Here is a 23,724-nt window from a genome sequence, read left to right on the forward strand (position 1 = left end):
ATGGAAAACCAGAAACAAAGTCACTGTTACAAATGTTTAATTTGTGCATTCGTGATGGGCAACAAACAATGACTGCAACAATGCCTTTGATTTTCTTTGTTTTTTTACACCGGAGGATGAAGAGCAACTGCTGTGAGTACTTGGTGTACCATCCATAAAGTTCATCTGTTCTGGCAACAACATGCACAAGCAAAAGAATAAAAAACAAACACTTTGTACAATCTATTTTCATTAAGAAACATTGATAATTAAAAACTATTGATAAAATTAGTGCTTTCAGCTTACTTGTATACATACAGTATGTATATATATTTATATAAAATATACCCTGCCCTCCCCCTGTAGTGATTCATAAACAGGTCTGCAACATTTGAGTCAGTCTATACAGAACAGCCACACTGACAGAGTGCCGTGCCCCCTATGTCAGCTACAACATGTAACCTGAACAACAGGAAGCTTTCAAATGGCTTCTGGATGGAGACCTGAAGTTACTATGAGCTTTGTAGCCTCATTTCCAAAGCAACAGCTGAGGACACCGACTTCTGCACAAAACCACCTCATTAAATCTGCCTTTATGTAAACTTTCAGTGTGTCAGATTGTTTAAACTACAGAGAGCCGCTCCTCTGCTACTCCCGAGGAGGACAGGATGAGTTTGGTTTCGGTAGCTGTAACTGGGCGAGACGCTTTAGTGTCTTTACTGAGGTAAAAGAAAGAAGAAGTCAAGTCCAACACATGGTTGTTCTGTAAGGACATGAAGGAATCAAAGCGCAAAACCAGCGGTCATATAATGTTATGGTTTGATCGTGATGCTCGACTGGATACTGTATCAACTCCACAGCTGGTCACTAAAAGCAGCGAGGCCACTAGAGGGCACCAGACAAGATAATTTTAGTGTTTTTCATCATTTTTTTCCCCAGCCAAAGGGCATTTTAATGAACTCGGCTCAAAATAAACAGTAATTCATTTACCAGTTTGGGCGGTGTGTAAGACATGGAAGCTTCAGGTGGACACGCTGGGAGGAAAAGGAGGTAAACTGGACCGCTAGACCCAAAAGAATATGTAGTGAATACTCTTACTTGTTTTCAAGTCAAGAAGCAGTAGTAGTAGTAGTCGTCAAGATGTTTTGTTATTGTTGACTATTCAGTGACGATGCTTTAAGCACTTCAAATTCAATGAGCGCCACTTTCAGATGCGATTGCTGCAGAACTTTACAGTGAGATAAGGTACGGCGAGGGCTTCGAGACTAACGAAAAAACCAAAACAAAACAAAACAATAAAATATACGACTGAATATTATCTGTACAGATCAAAAAAATTGAAAACAGTGACTCTAAATAGCATGACTGTGATGTTGCCGTTTTCTCAGAGTTCATGTGGAAAACATTCTCAGTGGTCAGACAACGGACACGATGGCAGTCTGTACAGGAGGACATCCCGCCTGCTTCACTCTCCAACAACAGAATTCATTCTTTTTCCCCTCTCCTTTAAAAAAAAGAAAAGAAAAGTTCTTCATGTGGATATAAAAAAAAAGAAGTAGTAAGTGTGTGTCCTCAGGAGGCATCTGGACTTTCTTCTCAATGGCACACAGTTCTGCCCGAAAGCTCCTCCCCAAACATGAGGGGCAGGGAAGAGTTTGTCTGTTCTTGTTTAAGGATTTAAAAAACAAACAAACAAAAAAATGGGATCTACAGTCATTGCTGTGCTTGGTTCACAGTGTGTGTGTGTGTCTGTGTGTATGTGTATGTGTGTGATTCAGGCGGAGCTAACACCAGTCAGCGATGTAATCAAAGTCAGAGAACAGGTTCTGCTCCTCGGAGTTCAGCACTCGGGGTTCCCTGGGCGGGGTTAAGATCGGAGCCTCTGAGGTAAATTCATCGTCGAAGTTGCTGACGTCACTGGAGCCCAGGATGGTCGGGACGAACGGCGGCTTCACCTTCTTGGCCAAAAGCCCGGTCCAATCGATGGTCTATCAATAAAGACAGAGAGCAAGTGGGTAACAACAGCGTTCTTTTCTTTGATTACCACAGTGATAACTTTCTCTTTGCGCCTCTTACCCTGAAGAAGAGATGTTTCTTAACCTCCTCTGCATCCTTTTCTCCTGCTCCCAGCCGTCTTTCTGGGCTCCTCCTCAAAAGCTGAGCACAAAGACAAAAAATATAATGTTAAAGTTTACACCCAGGAGCACAAAGAGACCGTTTCTTGTCTGTCTACACACCCTCCTCATGATGGAGATGGCCTCAGTTGAGAGGAACCGTGGATAGCGGACTTCATCGTTGACAATACTGTCAAATACCTCCTCTTCATCATCACCGGGGAAGGGTGACTGAAAGAGAGACGTGCCAAGGAGAGAAAAAAAAAAAAAAAAAACCTGATGTAAGGAACATATTCAAGAAATAAATGATTGATTCTTGACATCTTGACGAAACACATGCTCACCTCTCCAACCAGCATCTCAAAGATGAGGACGCCCAGGCCCCACCAGTCCACGGCGCGGGTGTACGACGTTTCAGTTAACACCTCCGGAGCTAAAAACTCTGGTGTGCCACAAAACGTGCTGGTGCGATCCCTGAAACCCATTCCTGAAGGCAGCACAGAGCACGTCCATCACTCCAAAACAAATCTACATGTGTACCTCCAACAACTGATGGAGCAAGTTCATAACTCTGCTTCTCTGAAGATCTTACAGCACAGGAGTGAACAATCTACCACAGGGTTATGCTTTCAATAACTCTCAAAGTTTCAATTTGACATCATCATCCATTTACCTTCTTTGCAAAGCCCAAAGTCAGCAATCTTTACATAGCCCTCTGTATCCAGGAGCAGGTTATCTAGCTTCAAATCTCTGAAAATTGCAATGAGAGCAAAAATAACTTTCGGGACCCTGACTTTGAATTGAAGTATTACTTTAAATTTCTCAGGCCTTACCTGTACACAATCTTATGGTCATGTAAAAACTGTAATCCCAAAACAACGCAGGCTGCATAAAACCTGCAAAAAGGTACAAAAAACACAGGAGATTTAGACGACGTGCCGCTGTGAGAGTTTGTGGTCCTGCCCACACGTTAACAAGACACTCACACAGCCCTGGGCTCAGAGAAAACATCAGCGTGGATGTGCATCATCAGGTCGCCTCCAGCCGCGTACTCCATCACAAAGCAAACGTGCTCCTGCGTCTGGAAACACGCAAACAGGTTGACCAGGAACGGGTGACGGACGCTGTTGACCGTTTCAAAGATCCTCTTCTCGCACATCAGACTGGCAAAGAGAGGAGGAAGCTGAGTCACCACATTACACCGAAGTGACCTGACAGTGGGGGGTTTGTGAAAGAGCTTTAAGTGAGTACCTGTCGACCTCATCGCGAGCCACAATGTCTCCTTTCTTTAGAGCTTTGATGGCAAACATCTCTCCAGTGCTTTTGTATTCTGCTAAAAGCACCTGTGGAGGAGATGAACACTTCAGTTTTTTCCTGCTTGATTTGTCTACTAAAAGTTATTCAGTCCACAGAAAATTTATGGCAAACATTTTTTTTTTTTTTTAAATTGACTAAACATTCTTAATATAGTAGAAATGTCAAGAAGATAATCATCAGCAGCATTTTTATTCAAAGTACCTTTCCAAAGTGACCCCGTCCAAGGACTGCCACGCATTTAAAGTCTTGGAGACTGAATTGGAACGGCTCTTCTTCCCTAGAAGGAGACCAGTGCATACATCAGTGTACTCACTCACTCCAAACCAACCTGCATTAAACTTTAAAGTTACAGCAAAACAAAACAAAACAAGGAAAGAGACACCACCATGAAAATTCAGTGACTTGGAGCCAAAGCCAGGGGGCAGTGTTTAACCCAGTGTAATTTGTTTTGAGTAGTAAGTCGTTTTTATTTGAAGGAAACCAATTCAAAGCTTTAAAGTAGCATATACATGGCAAGCAGTGACCCTCCTTACCTTATCTCTGTGTCTTTCTGAATGGCTGTAAGCTCCAGGTCTGGATGCTGGAACTCATGGTGCACCACTCCATCCATATCTGGCTTCATCACCGTGCTGATTCTCTTGTTGAGGAAGTCAAATGAGGCGAGTGCATCCTGCGGAGAGGAAACACAGGAGAACAGAAGGACAGAAAGAGACACACAGGGTAAATATGAAAACAGTGCTGGTCACCTATTTGTTGTGACTTTAAATTTAGTCTTTAGTGTTTCTCTGTAGATGAAAACTAACGTTGGAGAAATAAAGGTTTTCTATTAAAGAATCTAACTAACAAAACATAATTCAAAAATCATTTCTCTCAGTGCGTAACAATCTAATATTTCCTTCCTTTTTTTAAATTTTTTAAATTAAATTTCACTTGTTTGGCAACAACACACTTCCTTCCAGCTGACAGGAATGAGGCCCAGCATGGTGGACTTTTACACACAGGAGATTCTCAGAGAGCTCAGCATGACTGCATCTGTGATTGTATCAGCTCGCATGCGTCTTATCACCACTTCTTGTAATTCCTTAAACAAAACCATACCTGTACTTCCCCCTTGTCAGAAACGCTGTGATGCACTTGTGGTTCTCGGATGTCATCGGGTATGGAGTAACGTTTGGGCCCTGGAGTGGGCTCTTTGTCGAAGTCCAGCTTGGTCACCAGCGGGTCGCTGTGTAAGGGACAGAAGTACAGCAGTGGTGAAAGTTCTTCTTACCGAGCAGCTGTGCCCATAGACACTCATGTAAAATGGCAAACACTACAGCATTAAAATGCATGTTTACATGCGGGTAAAAATCTTTGCAATGCAGCCATACACTTTATGGAGCTATGCAGATGCTAAACAAGTTTTCTAGCATTAGTTAATTACTTAGCACCCTACAAGAAGGCAGAGATCAAAAATAAAATTGCAGATGTCACAGTGGCTATACACATCTTTTCTATACAGTCTGTGGTTGCTGTATGGCTGTGTACCTGCTGGGTGTGGGTGAACCAGGCAGGCTGCTGGATCCAGTCTCAGCCGCCTGTGGGCTGAAGGAGTTTGTGCTGACGGTTGGTATGGCTCTTCTAACCAGACGGCCCCAGGTGGCGATGTTGATGTTCATCTGAGGGGCTCGCAGAAAAGTTTTACCTGACAAAGAGTAAAAGACAGGAAAAAGACTGTAAGGAAAAAATGAATAATGGAAGAAGAGAATCAGGAATATGCAACCAAATAAGTAAGGGATCCGAGGAAATTACATACAGTACTTAGTAAATGTATGAACACTGGAGAATCACTGAATATATTTAAACACGCAAGTCAACCAAGAATCCATCACTGCTGCCTTAGAAATAAGAACATGATGGCTTCACAGCAGCGACTCACCTTGCTGTTTGGAGAAAATCTTCTTTTGTCTTTGCAACTTTGGTCGTCTCTCTATGACAGGGTTGAAAAATGTTACCTGAAAACAGAGAAATAAAAAAGTAATTTCACAAAACAAAACATCTGTTTCCTGTGCATTCTTTACTCCTGTGCAAATACACATGTCTGTAGTTATGCACAAGCATAGGACACGCTGTCGCAAGACTAGAAACTAACACAAACGTGTGCCAAATCATGCACACCCGTAACACTTTACAGATTTCTGTCAGGATTAGATCACACTGAAAAAGCTCCACATCTAATCTTACAATCTTACATCCAACAGTAAAACCTTCTGATTTTATTTTAAGTTTAATGCATGAGTAATTTTACACACAACATCTATTAAACTACACTTCTGATGCAGACACTGTTTGAGGCAAGTGACTGTCATTAGTTTGTTTTTATCTGTGAGCGATTATTTAAACCCCGTCTTGCAACAAAAGCTTAACAATCACACTTAGTTTACGGCACGTTGTTATTTCAGAACTCAACCTTCAGGCTGCTCCAGATATCATTTTATTGGCAAGTTTTTTGTACTCCTGGATCTGTTTGATATCGAGGAGATACCCTCAATAACAGCTGACTGAGTGCGAGTGCAGAAGCCCCACCCACCTGCTGCTTAAACCTTCTCTTTACAAGGGGCAACCAATCAGAAGAAAGCTGGCTTAAAGGCAGAGAAGCTAAAAACTTGTTGTTTTGGAGCTTGTTTCAGACCGTGGATGAACCCAGTGATGAAACTGCTCTAATAAAGACGATGAAAAAACAAAAACAAAAAAAACATGGAGTTGGACATCTCCACAATACGTTTGAAATATTCTTCTGTGGACAGACTTTACCAAGATTCCAGTCTAGGTCTTCTCAGAGTATTTATTTCTTATAATTTTATAGCTTTTATAAGCAAAAAGATCACCAACTGACACACTTCACCATGTTTCCAATTTTATTTCCTATAAGTATAAGTAAGTATGTCTATCCATACATGTCCTACCAGATAATGTTTAATTGTGACCATTCAAAGCTAATTTACTACTTAAATTACTTTTTTCAATTTTTAGATTACTAAAATATGCCGACAGTTACAACTACTTATCCCCCTTTTATGGAATTAAACTGAAATGGTGTTTGTATACCTCAGCAAACAGCATTCCCTGTGGCTCCAGGTACAGACACATTCCATGACGTTGGTTGTCCAGGAAGTCCTCCAGCCGCAGAAACTTGACAGCACAGAGTGAACGCCAGTCCCGCCAGTACACAGCGATCTCCAGCTCCCGGGACTGCAACGCAAAGATGTGAAACTCAGCGTCCGTGCTGTATAAACACAGAGTCAACAGCGCAGGTGTAGTTCAAGGGTGGAAATGTGTGTGTTACCCGGTCCAGCTCCAATGTAAACTTCTGGTCCCATGCCTGATTGCTGACTGGTTTCCAGCTCGTCTGTCCTACCACTGTGTTGTCCAGCTTCAACACTGCACTGATCTCATCTGAGGAAAAAGCACTGAGCTATTAACAAAACCCCAATTCTATCCCCGTTGGTATTAAACAGGCAGTTGCTTCACTTCACCCATATTATAGTTTCAGGTGTGACTTGCTCTGGGTCATGCCCACACTTTAAGTAAACAGATCATTTGTTTGTGAATCAGCACAATATCACAGTTCATCTTTCGGTAATTATTTTGTGTACGAGATCAGATGTACTTACTGGAGAGTTCCTCGCTCTTGGTTAAGTTCCTTGAGCTCACGCCGCGGTTTCGGTTTGCTCGGCTGATGAAGGACGAGCGGGTCTCGCTGGGGCTCCAGCCAGGCAGCGGGACAGATGCAGCTTTGGAACGACCTGGGACATTTTCCAGTAGATCCTGACAGCCCATTAGCCTGACATCTAATGTGCCTGGAGGTGAGCGAGGACAGGACACACGTGTTATACAATTGCTCCTGCACAAATTTGTTCCCACTTCAGGTTACTTCAAGTGACACCATGTACTGGTATAATGAGCTAGCCCAGTTTACTGTCTGCTCCTAAACTGGACTATAATTTGTGCACCTCCAAATAACTAGGGGGGGGGGGGGGAAAAACAACTAATCAACCAACCAACCAACCAGATCTGATTGTCTAATAATCCATCTTCTTTTTTTGACTCAACAGCAAAAAGTACACACTGTATTACAACCAAAAATAAAAACCAGTCCACACAGATCAGCTCAGTATACTTAAAAGTGGATACAACTTTAAATTAAAGGGTAAAGAAACAAACAAAAAACCAATAGACCACCTTTAGAAACAGAGTCATATTTGCACTGTTAGTGATTAGGAACAGCTCAATAGTCCAGTTACCTGTGAGTGCTGCAGGCTTGGTCACGGTGCTGTACTGTGGGAAGATGATACTGGATCTGGGACTGAGGGCTGGTGACGACAGCAGGGACAGCTCTTCTATGATGCTGTTGCTGCGAGGATGGTTTTTAGGCAACTCAGCGAGGCGTTGCTCCAAAGAATATCGCAAAAGGTCAAGCTTTTGACTGGACTCATTGAAACGAGCCTGGGCCTGAAAGGAAAGGAAAGGAAGAGGATAAGGCAGCGAATTAAGACAGATTGAAAGGAAATTATTTTACTACAGCAGTCCAGAGATCCATTTCATCTCAAGTCTAAGATTGCATGATCTCAAAAGTGACAGATTTTGACTTGTTGTCCAGTTTTACACAGCCTACCTCTGAATGTGCCCTCTTTTCTGTGACTTTTCCAGAGCCCAGAAGTTTCATGACATTCTTGGCTCCCTCGGCTACCGCAGCCTCTATCTTGGCATGGTGACACAGCTCCTCCACCCGCAGATCTAAAGGGCTGATGATGGGCTTTTCTGGAGTACAAGGTCACACTTAAATCATTCACTCTGATGACATCGGATTTATAACCACTGTTTCTGTCTTTCTGTTTTAATCTCCTCAGAAAAAAAAAAAAAGCTCTGAAGGAAGGGAAGGCTCACCCATCACATCATTGTTCTCAAAGCTCAGCTCGCTGGCCTGGCTGGCCTTGAGGATCTGCATCCTGATGAACTCAATCTTAGTCTTGCTGTCCTGAAGCATCTGCTGAGCGGCTGCTAGCAACTTACGATCCTGTGAGTAAAATTGGAAACTAAACCATCACCGCTCATTAGGGAGGTATTTTATCTCTACAGACCATTGATGACCAAATCAGAGGATTCAATAACATTTTGTCTAAATGCACCTAATCCCTCTGCACGTGTTCTGTTTTGTTGCATGTAACACAAAAAGCCCAGACACCCGTTCGTGCCGTTAATTGGACTTGAAGTCTAAATGACAACATGGAAAATCTTATTCACCAAAGAAAAAAAAAATGTGTGCACTGCTGTGTTTGCTGAACCTTTCCTACGTGCAAACACACATTGGAGTAAGCAAACTCCACCCCAAATTCCTGTTAAGTTTAAATCCTGGTTGTTGATATCTGCGCTTGCAGGAAAGGCCTCCGTTCAACAGGCACTTCCTCTCTGACATCAGGAGAGGAATAGTTCCAACTGGAAGGTGCCTCCGTCGGTCTGACAGGGAAAGGTCGCTTACACCCGCCCCAGCAAGCCAGACAATGCAAATCAATTTACAGCTCCCTTAATGCTTATTGCATTACAGTTTTCAAACTACACTCACCAGAAATTCAAGTGTCCTCCACCAAAACAGTTTTATTAACAATATCCTGCAATAAAAAGCTAAATTATATCATTTCAAAGCAGAAGAGTTTTCGGTGGGTGGTGATTACATGACATTGTCTATGTACAGTAAAAGCAAGGGGCCTCATTCACAAACAGTTGGTACTCACAAACTCAAAGTTAAACCACATGATTCACACACAAATCTGAGATTCCTCAAAATATCCTTAACCTCAGTTTGCTTCATTACAAATGTAGAACTGCCTCAAGCAGAGTTTATGAACAAAGACGCAGCTCTCATCAAATAAAAAATATAAATAAAATAAAAGTATTCACACAGTTTACCTAAATTACATTAATAGAGCCACACACTGGTTAAAAAGGCAATAACCTATCATCACACTACATTCCAGCATTTTTGCAGTTATTCCCAGTTACGATTGCAGTGGGCCACTCATCTTGGATGGACAGATCAGGTGGTCCTTGGTCTCCACCTGCTACCGGACACTACAACCTTTATATTTCTAACACACTGTCACTCCTGAGAACTCGGCTCTTTCAAGCTTCAAACTCAACACACTTTTGTGTCACTTTCTTCAGCTGTGAATTCGAGTCTAAGCGTCACTCTGACAGCAGTTCCACCACTCTTTGCATGGTACACCTCTAGGCAAACGTGTCTCCTTAGAGAAACCAGGGAGTGGCAGTACGCTAGCGCAGCGCACACTCTGTCAGGTTAGGATGATTTTGACACACACACACACACACACACACACACACACACACACACACACACACACACACACACACACACACAAAATGAGTCGTGTGCATGTTTCATGAAACCAAAGGCTCCATGTCTGTTTTTGTTAAGGAAATAAAACCCCAAAAAAACAAAAAATAAATGTTAGAAATAATGTTATTACAGTTCCTTCGACTCGGCTTAAAACCTCTTTGGGGTTTGCCAATGATTCCAATTCAATCCAGAAACCCCAGACTACACCAAACCATCTACTACACACCGGCTTGAATTACTACTGACGGCTACAAGGGCCGAGCTTAACACGAGAGGCTCTCGGCTGTTATTACCGGTCTTCGTGACTTAACGCACACCTCCCAACTAAATTATAGTCCTCCCTGACTCTGAGGACTCGAGGACACACAAGGACCAACAGAGCTTTGTGAACAAACAGCAGTGCATATGACACACAGTATGTGTCAGCGCCTTCTCCCGTTTCCTCCTCCCCTACAGTGAAGCTATAAAAGCAAACCTGCCATGCAGCAGCCTGGTATTCATAATGGCAACAGGCCAGCCGGCTCCAGTTAACATGCGATTATGCTCACAGCACCTCTCTGCAAAGACTTTACCTTAAGTAGTCTAAGCACTTGTGATTATGAGTCTGGAAACTGACAACCTGCGGTACAAAAATTACACTAAGTAGTGTTTTGGAAAAGGTCAAATCAGATACTCAGATTAACCAGCAAGCCTCATCATTTGTTCATAATGACTTTTTAAAAAATCCTTGGTTCTGCAAGTACAAATCTAGCTTAATTAATAGTAGTGAGCCCCTTAAGTAAATTCATTCATCACTGTGATGAAGCATGCTCAAGTCCAGGTAAGGCAGACACACTTCGCGCTGTCATTTTCTGAGTAAATACACAATTACATGCAAATATGTGAAAACTAACAGATCAGTGATAATCACAAATTTCACAGGAAAATTTGTCCTATTGTTATCATGGCAGTGAGCCACTTGGTGGTGGTGGGAAAGCAATCTACTGAAATGCTGACAGCTCACAAGAAGACGGCTATAACGCTGAATCTGTACCGCTGCATTTTATTCGTTTTCCAAAGTAGTAAAGATATGTCATCTTTTTTAAACCGTAAAGAATCACAATCATTTGCCATCCAAATCACCCGGATTGAGATGACAAAAACACTCCTACTGCAGTTACAGGTGGTGTTTTTGCTTACTTGCTTTCTTTAAGGTGCCAGGAGCAGAACATTTTGTTTTTAAGTTGTTGAATTTAAATGAGGTTCAGGCTGAACCCACACAGCTCAAAACGGCACTATGCCAACTGGTTTGAAGTGTGTCTGTTGACTGTATAAACACATAATAAGTTTAGTTTGAGGTAATAATGTTACCACCCAGCAACATCATCGTTTGTACATAACTGTGGCTAATATTGTGCTTCCAGATCTCAGCATTGTTATTTTTACTGAACAAAGACTAAAACAGAAGAAGCAGTCAGCTATGTAGAAGTGAATCTATTCATTAAATAAAGTATCATCAGAATGTGTCCGACGTGAACCAGAGCAAGCCTGAATCTCCGGGTAACCCTTCGCCTACCTTGGAGGACCCGTTGGAGTACATCTGAATCATGTTCTCGGCGCCCTGTTTGACTTTTAGCTCAATGTCAACCTGCCGTTTTAAGGCCGCCAGTCGGTTGCTGCTGGTGCACATTCTTGCTTCGCTGTTAGGGGTACCTGGTGTTAAAGGGCATTCTGGGTAAAGGAAGAGGAAAGAAAAAAAAGTTAGCATCTTATGGCCATCTGGAAACAATTGTAGACATTACATAAAGCATGTTACATTTGGCACAAATATGCAGAGGCTACAAATATTAACGGAGCATGTGTGCGCCATTTTTTATTAAGCTAAACAATCCTGCAGCTCTGCAAAAGGATTGATAAACTGCTTATAAAGCGTGTCCTGTTGCAACTTCAGTGGACACTTTACATGCTCAGAAGGGTGTGCTGTTTATGACTTGATGAGGTTTGTTAGCACAATGCTTGACTCAGCACAAAAACTACTACAGAAGTCAACAACATTAGGATTAAGAAATCTATTGTCAGCTAAGCTTCGTGGATTTTTCAAACAAGTTTTTGCTTAGAACGGAAATCCTTCAAATGTGAAGCCACAACTATTCAGTCTGAGTTTGGCTTTAATGCTTTGGTATTCAGGAGTTGTAATATGAAAGGCTGTCATTTCTGATCTCAGCTCATTGACTCTCTCCTGAAGTCTGCGCTGTTCCAACAGCACAGGGAAACCCCTGCGGCCGTCTCTATTGTACGCATTTAAAAAAAAAAAAAAAAAGGAACAACACACAAGTGTGAACATGCAGATGATTGCCAGTACTAGTGCCTATACTGTTTATGCAAAGACAAAGTAAACCCAAAAAAGATACATGCAACAGAATATCAACTCTTAAAAATGATCCATGTCCAGATCCCACAGGCTGCAAAGACTAAACAATAATCTGTCCATAGATCTGTAGACATTTAATTGTTTTTCCTTTTACACATAAATGCACACAGGCAAACACACAGAGATACTTAAACCCACTGTCGTCTACTCTCAGAGATGGACCACAGACCTGGTGGATAGGTTCACTGTTTTGTTGTGTTTTTTGGTCAAGTCTGAACTTGAAAGGTGCAGGTAAAAAATAAATAAATAAAATAAAAATAAAAAACCCTCTCCAAGCTGATCATTGCAGCTGAAAGCAGAGCAGAACATTCACTCTCACACTCACACACACACACACACACACACACACACACACACACACACACACACGGGTGAGGTGGGCAAAAAAACCTGCCCGACTTCTCCTGACTTGACTTGCAAGTTGAGTTTCAGAAGCTATGTTTTCATAAAGCTAGTAGTCTTAGAAAAGAGTCAGAGCATTCTTTAAGTGAGCCCACATCTGAAGCATGAACCCTTCCAATCTGTTGCAAGGTCCTTTAACATGGTACTCTTCATTATGTATTTAACTTCTAGCCTTTAAGCTCAGCTCTGTTTTTTAGTGAGTTTTCCAAATCCAAAGACACAAAACATGTCACATGACATAACCAAAGACCAACAGTTCACTGAAGGTGTCAAGACCCAAAATAACACTGGCAAAGAAACGGCGTTGTACTCTGAGACAAAGCCAGATGCAGATAACAATAACCAGCAGGCAGGTCTGTGATTCATTCAGTCCGAATGCTTCATCAAAACACCCTCTAACGATTCCTTTGAGCACCTGCGGGATACGGGCAAAAAGGAAGTAACTTATTCTTTGAACTAAAAGTCGAAATGATTCATCTAATGAGACTTAATAAGCTGAGAGAGCGCTTCACTGCTGAGTTTTCTGTTAATGTGGAGGAGGGGAGGATGCTAGTCCTTCCAGGGTAACGCTTTGATATGGTGACACACTTGAAGAGGTAGGGCTAGACAAGAAAAGCAGAGTATTTGCAGAAAAGCCTGTGGAGCAAGGTGAGAATTTTAGAGGTGCTCGGGGCAAAACTGTCACAGGACATCTATTTAAAAAGACACATGCAGAAGTGCTGCTTGTGTCATCTAGTACATGTCTGGGGCTTTCCTCTTGGCTGAGGTCGCATTGAGCCAAGAATTTAAGGACTACAACCCCCGCCTCTTCCAAGAGTGATCCAGTCCCTGCTGGGCCGTAGGACAAGATAGCTGCAGGGCTGATGTCACTGCTGGACAATCGACAAGGGGAACCCTCCCTCAGATTAACCCCATCTGCATCTGATGAGAAGGCAATGAGACATGCTTACACCGTCTAAACTAGTACATCGTGAGTGGGAACCTTAAACCTGTGTGTGATGAGCGGTAGGCAAACAGATTGAGACTTAATAACAGACGATGTCGGGGTTAGCTTTCTTTATGAATGAGATCATATGTGACAGAGGGACCTGACTGGTGTCCCCTGCTGCTCACACAAAGCGCCTGAGTGCGAGTCAGTCCATTTCTGGCCTCCTCAGCTGAGTGGCGGAGAATAACCAGAGCCCCCTCAACTTTCTCCTGGAACAGAAACACATTCTGGGCTGCTCGGAGAGACAGAGCAACTCCTTCCTGCTAATTCAGGAAACAAGAGCTGAACATATTTCAAGAAGCTGTCTCGTGTCTAAGGAGCTGAACTGCGCTCAGTCCCTCTTGGCCGTTTTTGCGATGGCCAGCGACATTCCACTGGCCTCGCGTCACTTAAAAAGAAAGCCCTTATTCACCAGATAGGTCGCAGAGTCAGGCTAAATTTATTTTCACTTAAGATAACCATTTACTAAGACAACTTCCCTTCCCTCCTCCAGCAAACAAATACACACACACACACACACACACACACACACACTCACAAATCCCTCCTCATCAACTTCCTATTGTCAAATGAGCCGGGACAACGTGACGGCGACAGGCAGACAAATACCATTCCTTCTCTTCCTGAATTTGCGCAGACATTTGCCACCAACAGCTACCCTAAAAGGCAGCTACTGTGACAAAAAGCACACTGAATGCACAGATGCTGCTGTGGTCCACTCTCTCCAAATTCCACTGTTGTCAACAAATGCAAAGGAGCAGGCTTTCAACAGCCTCGGAGAGGAACAATCGACAGCTCATTGTAACTGCCACGGGAATGTGGAATGCAACAATGTCAGCCTCTGGAGAGTGAGTCACCTCCAAACACTGAATGTGCTCTGTGTGTGTTTACATAGGTGCTCGTCTGACACAACAGAGACAAAATTATTTGGTGCTGTGCATTTACAGCTAAACCATAAGACTGCTACACATACATTAACTGGAAGAGTGGCCTGTTGCCTTATGTGACCTGGATAAACTCATAGCTGAGAATGAATTTAGCTTTAAAAAACACTGGCTGCAAACAAGAATGCCAGCGTACGATTACGACTGCAAACAAGACGACAATAAATGTGAACACTTTAAGATATAAAGAAACAGAGCTTCATAATAAGACTTAAAAAAAAAAAAAGTGTCCAAGACCATGACTCCTGGACTGTGCTGTCATTTGCAACAAGCCAATTAGGACTGGAGCTACAGTTTATTTTCATCAGTGCTTCATCTGTTAATTATTCAGCGAGTTTTCGGTCATATAAGACAATTAAACAAACACTGTGTGTATATGAAAAACTGCATGTGAAGCTTAAAGTAAACTTAACGTTAGGTATTTGATTTTAAAAAGACGCTGTCCATCTGATGGCGGTGACACATGGGTGTATTGATTTGGTTACAGTTTTTACCAAAGCTTAAATGAGAGTTTCGGCCCTGTAAACCTGATGTAGGCAGCTTTTGTAATTATTAAGTTATGACAGACTTCCTGGACGTTTAACATGGAAAATATTCATTGTATGAAGGCTAATCTTTGCATGGCATTATTATATTTACTTAAGTGGCTGTACAAAAACTTAGGTGGGAACATTTTTCTGATGATTAATTATTTGACTACTTATATTAACCCCTTCCTACTTTGGTACCATCTATTGAATCTGACCCTGCCCTCCTTTAGTGCTTGTGTAATTACCTAGCACTTCTTCGGGGTCTTTTACCACAATGTGGGCGTTAAGTTCTTGTAGCTCCTGATGAAGCTCCTCGACCTTCTTGTTAGATTTTTTCAGCATGTTGTCAACGTAAGCCAGGCTCTTCTTATCTGTGGTGACCTGAGAGGCGGAAAAATGAGAGGAGACCACCTTAAAGCCTTGAAAAGCATCTCCATTAACTTAATCATAAATGTGATGTTATTAGACAAGGGAGAGATAGAAAAAACTGCATAATATATTTAGATTTAGACATTTTGAGGGAAACAGCGGATACTATACTATATCTGTGACATTACCTTTCGCAGGTTCTCTGCACCCTCTTTGATCTTTAGTTCCTTACGGATCTCACGGCGGATCTGCTCCTTGATCTCATCCAGCTTTTGTTGGACCATGGTGTCCGACAGGTCCAGGTTGTGTCCCAGACCGAGACGCTCTGCCACCTGTTGGCCCCGGGCATCCCCCTGGAGGAGGAGAAGGAGGAAGAGGAGGAGGAACAAAAGAGCAGATAGGGTGAAGATGTGGAATGTAATTAAGAGTAGTTCAGCAAGGGAGGAGAAGAAGAAGAGTAAAGGGATGGTAGGGAAAAAAAAAAAAAAAAGAAAAAAAAAAAAAGAGGAGGAAAGGACAAGCAGAGGTCAGTCACGTACTGTGCACACTGGCATTTTAAACTAGCATTTAATCAACAGGTCTTATCAACGTTAAACTATGAAGGAGAGAACAAATCTGCACTGCATTAAAGTGCAGAATTGCAAAACAGCTGAAGCTGTTGCTTCATAACATGCATGGATTTCCATCTCGTCATGAGCGCTCATGACGAGATGGAAACACAAAGGAGGAGTTAAAAACAATTTCGGCCCAGCAGTTAGAGTTTCTCACAATCACAAGCAAAGTTCATGTGAAATCTGAAGCCCTGAATGCAAATATTCACCAAATCCGAATTGTTCCTGGTCTTTGTGTGGTGACTACACATGTAAGCATGACTGATGAGCAGACAGAAGGGATTTGTATTTTATTTTAAATAAGAAGTAGCCAACAAACACCTGGTAGATTTAATGCATAGGAAGATCATGGTAATGCACCTTAATGTTGGTCATCAAACAGCATTTAACAGCAAAAGCAGAAGAACTGTCCCCCTCAGAGTGATGAAATGTTTGAGACGTGCTGAGATTAGAAGGTACTGTACAAACAAGAGAAACACGCACAGCCAGAGAGAATCTTTCAAAAGCTCTTGGAATTCTTTTTAATAATAAACGAAAATCAGGTCCAGTAGGAAATGCACCAGGTAAAGCCAGCAGGTCACATGACACAGCTACGTACAGTCAGAGGTCCCGCGTGTTTTTCCTGTTATTTTTGGCTTTTTGATGCAAGATAGTACATCTTATGCTTGATACCCAACTTCAAATGTTTTCTTCTTTTAATTTTACGATTTTTCATTTTTTTTGTCAACTTCATGATTTTGTAGCTAGATATAGCAATCATTCATAGCCTTTAATGCACACGTCAACAAATAAAGATCCTTGAAAAGAACTGGAAGAAGTCCACTTGCAGAGTGAAGCATATTTCACCCTTCACCTCTGTTCAGCGAGAAAGCACACGAGCCAGTTTCTTTTTCTTTAACTGACTATTTCAGTCAGACATCACAGCACAGGCGTAGACAATATTACAATTATGCAATCCTCCCGTTTGCTGAAGCTTTTAATATTTATTGATTACCATCAAAGCTCTGGAGCCCAAAGAGGCGTTTTCCTGGACACATAAATTTATATGATCTCATCACCAAGAGATTGCCAGTCTTTTCTATATTAGACCTACTCTCAACTGCTCTCTTACTCACAAGAGGCCGCCGCATTGAGTAGCCCCGCATGTTTGATTTGACAAGTTTTTATACCAGATGCCTTTCCTGAAGCAACTCCATAGGGATGTGGGTGTTTTCCCAGGATGGAGCTGGGGATCTTTTGCTTGTGTAATACAGAAACCACAATACTGATCCCCCAAACACTAAAGGGTCCCCCCCCCTTCACCTCTACATTATAAAATTACTATGCGAAATGAACGTGTCACATCAACTACACTGAAAATATCCATTAACAAAACACGGGGTTCAGAAATTCGGCGCAGGCAGCCCATTCACGGTGTTCTGGCATCACCCCAGCATGGTGGTGTGTTTTGAACTTGAGCTAGCCGCTGTGCGTGTTGTTTTCCCTGCTGCTGTCAGTCACCAATGACCTGCATCCTTAAAACCATCACCTTAACTAAAGAGGGATTAGAAGTCGCTTCCTGAACACTTCTGCTCTAGAAGGTCATAGTACAGCATAATGATCCACTAGTATGTGAGCATCTAAGGTCTGATTATCAGCATATTACATTTTATTATAAAGTCATTCAAGCAAAAGTTATTTGGCTTGAAAAATATCTCCTGATTTTAAATATGAAGTTGTCAGCATGACCTTTTAATTGTGCTCCATGGCAACAATGAACGACCGGCATTTCATTTTAACCATTAATTAAAGCAGCCAAATTGTAATAAACAAAATATTAGCCAGGCCTTTGCTTTATTATTCCAAGAATGATTTTTTGGGGAAAAAAAAAAAATAAAAAAATAATAATAATAATAATAATAATAAACAACAGATTCAACATGAGAGAAACTCACTGCCTCGTCCTGAAAGCCCCTGGGCTGTAAGCAGAAGGACATTAACTTACTCTATTCAAGAAAACAAAGAATGATTTGTTAAAATCTTTGTTGCTTTCAACCCATCAGTACGAAATTTGCACCCTCATAACTGTAGTTAGGTTTAATCAGAAATCTTCAGTTTCAAGGTTTACTACTCTTTAAACTTGCTAATGAGAGGATGCTGAAAGGATCATTCTGTCTTACCACAACTTCATCGGTTTCAGCCAATTCCATCTCTAGATCCATTGAACAAACCGGTCCACGCACGTTCTGCTGACCAGCCACGATCATCCCATCAACTCCAGTGGATTTCTGTTGTCTAATAAAGCTAATAGTATCCTCTCCCACGGAGGTGAGACGAGCGTAACCAACCTAGGCTCTGCCCAAAGCCACAATCATTCACTCCACTATGATCCGATTTTCTCCAGCTTTTTTCCTTCCCTTCTTCACACTTTCTTTCTCCTACAGACTATTGACATCAGCAGGGAAGATAAACCATCTGAGCAGCGATGGCCAAATCCCTCTTAGCTTCTCACTCTGTGAGGTCAGAGCAGCCCAGAATGGGACCTAATCTGACTCCATGCAGAGGGCTGTGGCTAAAATTAACCCATGTTAAAAAACAACGCTGGCTGTCTATGGCAGACCAGAAAGCAGTGTGCCTGCCATAGACAGCCAGTGTGTGTGTGTGTCAGTGATGGTGGAGAAAGAAATTCTCAAACAAGACTGTGGTATATTGTCCTTTATCCAAGCTGCATTTCTGGTTTTCCACCTCTCTTCACAGTTACTTCCTTTCCAAGGATTGAACCCCTGTTTCACATTAAAAGCTATTTCTAGGACCATCACCATGTACCTGAATTGATCATTACACAAGGTACATCAGGAGCTAACCACATGTACCTGGACCAAACCCTGAATCGAGTCAATGGCATATGACTGACAGATTAATATTAAGGAAAACGCATCACGCTTGGTAAGATGAGGGCTTTCCATCAGCTTATTCCTTCCCTTCCCCCATCCTGGCCTCTCTTCTATAAGTAGTCTTTAAAGGAAACTATAGTTTGCACATATCCTGGTCGACTCGTAGGTAAAATGGAGGTCACAGCTGGGAGGGGGGTGGGGGAGTCCTCTTCTTAAGTTGGCTGCTCTGCAAAACTTGTTTGCACTGTAGCTGCATCTGCCCAATGTGGAATGACGATAGCAGGAGGACACCAGAAGAGGCCTATTTTACTGTTCAACAATGCAAGGAAATCCATGAAAGGCCAATCAGATAAGGCAGAAATTAATCAGCTAGAAGACCCCGCGGGGCCTGTGTTTTAATTTTGAGATCAAATAAAAGAAAAAGACCAAGCTCTCCTCTCACTGCAATACCTCACTGACTTGCTCCTTTACCTCTAACTGCTCTTATCATCTTTTGACGCTAGAACGTATCACCCCGTAAGGGGGAGTGACATCATACCGAGAACTCGAGACTTACTAAGTTCAAAGACGAGCAGAGCAGAAATTGTAAGCAAATGTCTCCACTCACGCTACAATACATACAGTTCATGATGAATGGAGGGAACTTGCCAGTGTGGCTCTGCTGGCTGCACTGTGAAACATCCAAGGCTTCACAACAAATGTAAACAGTACCGAAAACCTTGTGGATACATATTTTAGTTGATGTTACAAAAACAGTCCTGCTGGGAACCACTTAATGCGCGTCTAAGGAAAAGCACACAAAAAAGGTGCCATATTCTTAAATGAGTAGGGCAAGGGTTACCTACAAATGTTGACCTTTGTTAATGAGCTCCTTTAGAGCTCCGGGACATGAAAGGCAACTGAGGTAAAAGCAAACATTTGGTCTGAACCTCAGGTAGAAGTAGAAGTCTAACAACAAGAGCTCCACTCACACAAAAGGACAATGCAAAGTTTGAGCCCGCTATCGAAGTCTGTGCTAAAAAAGCCAAGCCCTTGCCATTTCTGTGCGAGGCCTAATCGCAGCCTACAACCCGACACCCGGTCTATCTTACCCCCACAGCTGGCTGCAGAGCACTGGCCACAGCCCTGTACTCTGTGCTGCCGCCAAAAATAGCAACACAAGCTAATAAAGATAGCTCTTACAAGTGCAACCTTCTCGCAAGCAGTCTACATATCCCACAGCAAGTCAAACAGCAGGGAACGCCTCACATGTCACGTCACAGCAGCTAAAGGTCATTTCTGAGCTCCTCAGGCAGTAGGTGTCCAAAAAACCTGAATGAGAGGTAAACCACTTTCCTGCACCTGTCACCCTGCTGAGTTCGACTCCAATTTCCAGAAGCAGGTGTTTAAATTTAGCAGAATGCCAAAGATAAAATTAAAAGCTACGTGTGGCTTTTAACAGGATAAAGACCCCAGCACCGGAGAAACCAACATGTCCTACTGTTATTTATTCATGCACACAAATTTGACACTGCCTTCCTGTTACATTATGCCGACTGTTGTTTTTATCATTCATCATCACCCACACACGACCATAAATGTGCAGTGTCAGATTTCACTCCAGATTATATTGCTAACCTTTGAGAAAGTAAAAGTAAATCTTCTTATAATTTAACCGGTGTAACGGTTCTGAAACAGAGACCGAAATTATTATCCAAATGTCCACGATTCTCTTACTGTGATGGAGTTGTTAAAAGTCTGGTTGAAGTATTAATACATCATCTAGTTTTAGTCATTACGGTGAAGGTTTTGCTTTTTGTTATTCGTTAGCTCTAAAGAAAAACAAAAGGTACAAACCAAATTACGGTTACACTCTTTTAATTACACAAATCAACCAGTCCTCAAAGTAAGATTAGTCTGTGAGCCTAATCTAACTTACATACATGTCTGTCCTTACACATGTACAGCATTCAAACATGGCTGCTCCCAGGCAATATAATGTTTAAATATAATAAGTATAAACAAGTATAGATTCTGTGTTGTATAATCTACCTAGATCATGTGGCATGTATTATTTAAGATGCACAAATTAAACACCTCATCGGTCTGAGTCATCCATACATGACAAATACAGCATTAGGTTCCCGCACCCGTGGAGGTGAGGCAGCTTTCAAGTTGAACACGAGTTTTGGAGGTCACGCATAAAGTAGTGCCATCGGACAACGAGCTGTATGGATGAGCTGTCGCACAACTCAACAGTGTTTCTGATATAAAGATGCACTTGGAGGAGGAGGGGGGAGTGACGTCACTCGAGTGAAACTGTATTAATCAGTGAGTCATAACTGTTCACACCGAACAAAAAAAGGAGAGCGTAACACTGACTTCCAGCCTCTCTTTTAAAAACAGAAACTAGCATTACTGTTGCAGTTGGCACTAAGCTGGCTGCTGTGGTGTCGCTGGTTATACGTTCAACCAGTTTATAACGAGCTTGGAAAAGAAAACTCAAAGCATTTTCTTTACAAAGACGACATTTTTTCTTTTTTGTCTAGTTTTACCACATTTTCTGCACACTGCCAGTATCTAAACACACGGCGGCAACTTTTATTTTCCCAAAAAAGTAACGCAGGTTAACTAAGACCTGTACGTTTACTTTAAACAGCCACTATTTAAGAGCTTTTACGGTTACGCAAACGCTAAACCTCGTTTACTACAACAGGATCCTTTACATTAAATAACACGGCGGTTTTCGCACAAAATTCCCGGTTTGAAAGTTAGTTTGGACAATTGTGTGCCAGGCCTCAATCCATGGATAATTCCCAGGCAGCCTTCTGGGACCTAGCAGAGGCCCTGCAGTCCTCTAACACACGACTAACTCACAGCAAGCCTCGTTTTAAAGCGTTTTAATTGTTAGCTAACTTCTAACTGCACCTCTGGAGCAAGTTTGCGCACTTTTCGCAACAGTTGTCAACTTTTCCTACCTGCACGGAGTCGGCGGCCATCTTGGTTTTCGCCTTTGAATCAAATCCTACAGGGAGAGCGGAGGGAGGGGTGGTGGGACTCCAAAAGCAAACCTTGTTTTAAGTTTCCCTCTCTGGCGACAAAAAAACTTCACTATTTTGACCAAACCATCGGTCATCTCGGGTACACGGAGTTTCCCATGCCGTCTTCACACTTCTCTGACGCGCTCGCACCGTCCTAGCGGAGTCCAGGAGGGTGGACTGGCGCTCATAAATAAAAAGCTGAAGCATAAATCTGTCCCAGTGCAGCTGGAGAAAGAGGCGGTGGTTATAATAGAAGAGTCCGCCCAGAGGAGCTGCAACACTGCCGGGACAGCTACTACACACATGTGATCAGAAACTTCGTAAAGGCTGGCCTCACCTCAGGCTAACATCCCCAAATCTTCCCCAAACACAAATAAAGAAATTAAATCAAGGCTTACATATGTGAAGCAGCCGTATTAGACATTAAAGGTGGAGGAGTAACACCGGTCAATTTAAATAAAATGCTTTTACAAGTAAAAGTCTTGCAACTATTTATATTTATTCAAAGTTGAGAAGGTAAGTGAAAGTACAATTTAAAAAAAGATAACATTTAAAATTTAACCCTAACCTCACTGGCCACTCTTATAGGTACAACTGTTCAACTGCTTTTAATCTAATCAGATAATCATATTTAGGCATGTAGTTGAAGTCATCACAGCCTGTTTAAACCCAGTATCAGAGTGGGCAACAAAGGTGATGTGCGTGACTTTGAAACATGCAAATCTGCTGATCTGCGGGGATTTTCCCACACAACCATATACAAAATGGTCTTAAAAATAGAAAATATACAGTGACGGTCAGTTCTTTGGCTGAAAATCCCTTTTTGATGACAAATAATCACTCATTACAACCAAGGTATGCAGAAGAGTATCTCTGAATGCACAACACATCCAATGTTGAAGCCCAAGGCAACAAAAGATCACACCAGATGGGACTCCTGTCAGCTAAGTTCATAACACTGAGGCTACAGGTCACGCGAGCTCATCAAAACTGGTCAGTAGAAGACTGGAAAAACATTCCCTGATCTGATGAGTCTTGATTTGTGCTGCGATATTCGGATGATAGCGTCACAATATGGTGTAAACTGCATGAAAGCATGGATCCATCGTGCCTTATACCACTGGCTTAGGCTGCTTGTGGTGATATAACAGTGTGGTAGATATCTTTTTGCATAGCAGCTGATCGTTTAAACATCACAGCCTACCTGAGTATTGTTGCTAACCATGTCCAAGGATAAAAATAGCACAAAACATATGTCAAATGTTAACAATCGTATTTTATTTAAAAGAAAATGATATGCTCATTTTTAATTTGATGCCATGTTTTTCACAAAGTTGGTACAGGGGCTCCTTTCCCACTGTGCTTCCACTTCTTTTAAACATTACTCTGTTGCTGTGGTTTTGAAGTGAGATCAGTGGCTGATATGTCGCACCTCAGTGAGAAGAGTTACTGCAGCATTACATAACCCACAGAGGCACACTCTTCATCACCAGCCATATGTCCCAGAGACCGGACTTACTTTTTTCTCTGTACTTAGTTGTTTTGTTGGTCATAAACTGAGCACTGTCAGCATATTGTACATGCAAAAGAGACTAAAGACTTTTAAATGTGATGTTCCTGTTTAAATTCCCGCAAAGGTCATTCTCCAAAAGCCCACTGAGGACAGGAGGGGGCGGAATAGATGCTGTGATGCCTTTCATATACATCAGTGATACATCATCAGTATTCACAATCTGTGAACTGCTCAGGCGTAGTGCATGGTGTGGGAGGGGA

The 23,724-nt window shown here is 42.2% G+C and overlaps 1 protein-coding gene across 2 annotated transcripts; it reads right to left on the minus strand.

The window, feature by feature from the left end:
* Nucleotides 1-27: 27 nt before the first annotated feature.
* Nucleotides 28-22,157, minus strand: pkn2a (protein kinase N2a). 2 transcript variants are annotated; one of them, XM_085378760.1, is made up of 23 exons: nt 21,889-22,157; nt 15,636-15,800; nt 15,324-15,459; nt 11,360-11,514; nt 8,337-8,466; nt 8,065-8,210; nt 7,694-7,901; nt 7,064-7,249; nt 6,736-6,845; nt 6,498-6,641; nt 5,329-5,404; nt 4,938-5,094; nt 4,509-4,635; nt 3,944-4,080; nt 3,612-3,687; nt 3,345-3,436; nt 3,080-3,256; nt 2,927-2,989; nt 2,767-2,843; nt 2,438-2,580; nt 2,217-2,324; nt 2,056-2,136; nt 28-1,967 (listed from the first exon to the last, which is right to left on the minus strand). In XM_085378760.1, the coding sequence occupies exons 1-23, from the start codon at nt 21,907-21,909 to the stop codon at nt 1,764-1,766; spliced, it is 2,919 nt and encodes a 972-aa protein (XP_085234886.1). In that variant the 5' UTR covers nt 21,910-22,157; the 3' UTR covers nt 28-1,763. The 2 variants fall into 2 exon arrangements, with proteins under 2 accessions (XP_085234886.1, XP_085234885.1); XM_085378759.1 differs by lacking the exon at nt 21,889-22,157 and adding an exon at nt 18,218-18,523.
* Between the last annotated feature and the right edge of the window lie 1,567 nt (nt 22,158-23,724).

This window comes from Diplotaxodon limnothrissa, linkage group LG18 (assembly GCF_057381915.1).
Source record: "Diplotaxodon limnothrissa isolate DT_005_m linkage group LG18, D_limnothrissa_male_GT1.1, whole genome shotgun sequence".
Taxonomy (NCBI): domain Eukaryota; kingdom Metazoa; phylum Chordata; class Actinopteri; order Cichliformes; family Cichlidae; genus Diplotaxodon; species Diplotaxodon limnothrissa.

What these genes read in the sequence shown, in the direction of transcription:
- pkn2a (XM_085378759.1), bottom strand. Translation starts at nt 18,304, where the DNA reads ATGATCGTGGCTGGTCAGCAGAACGTGCGTGGACCGGTTTGTTCAATG. An exon ending in CAGAAAGACACAGAGATAAG is followed by an intron (nt 3,688 to 3,943) that starts GTAAGGAGGGTC and finishes GTCTCCTTCTAG; the next exon opens with GGAAGAAGAGCCGTTCCAAT. An exon ending in TTGAGATGCTGGTTGGAGAG is followed by an intron (nt 2,325 to 2,437) that starts GTGAGCATGTGT and finishes TCTCTCTTTCAG; the next exon opens with TCACCCTTCCCCGGTGATGA.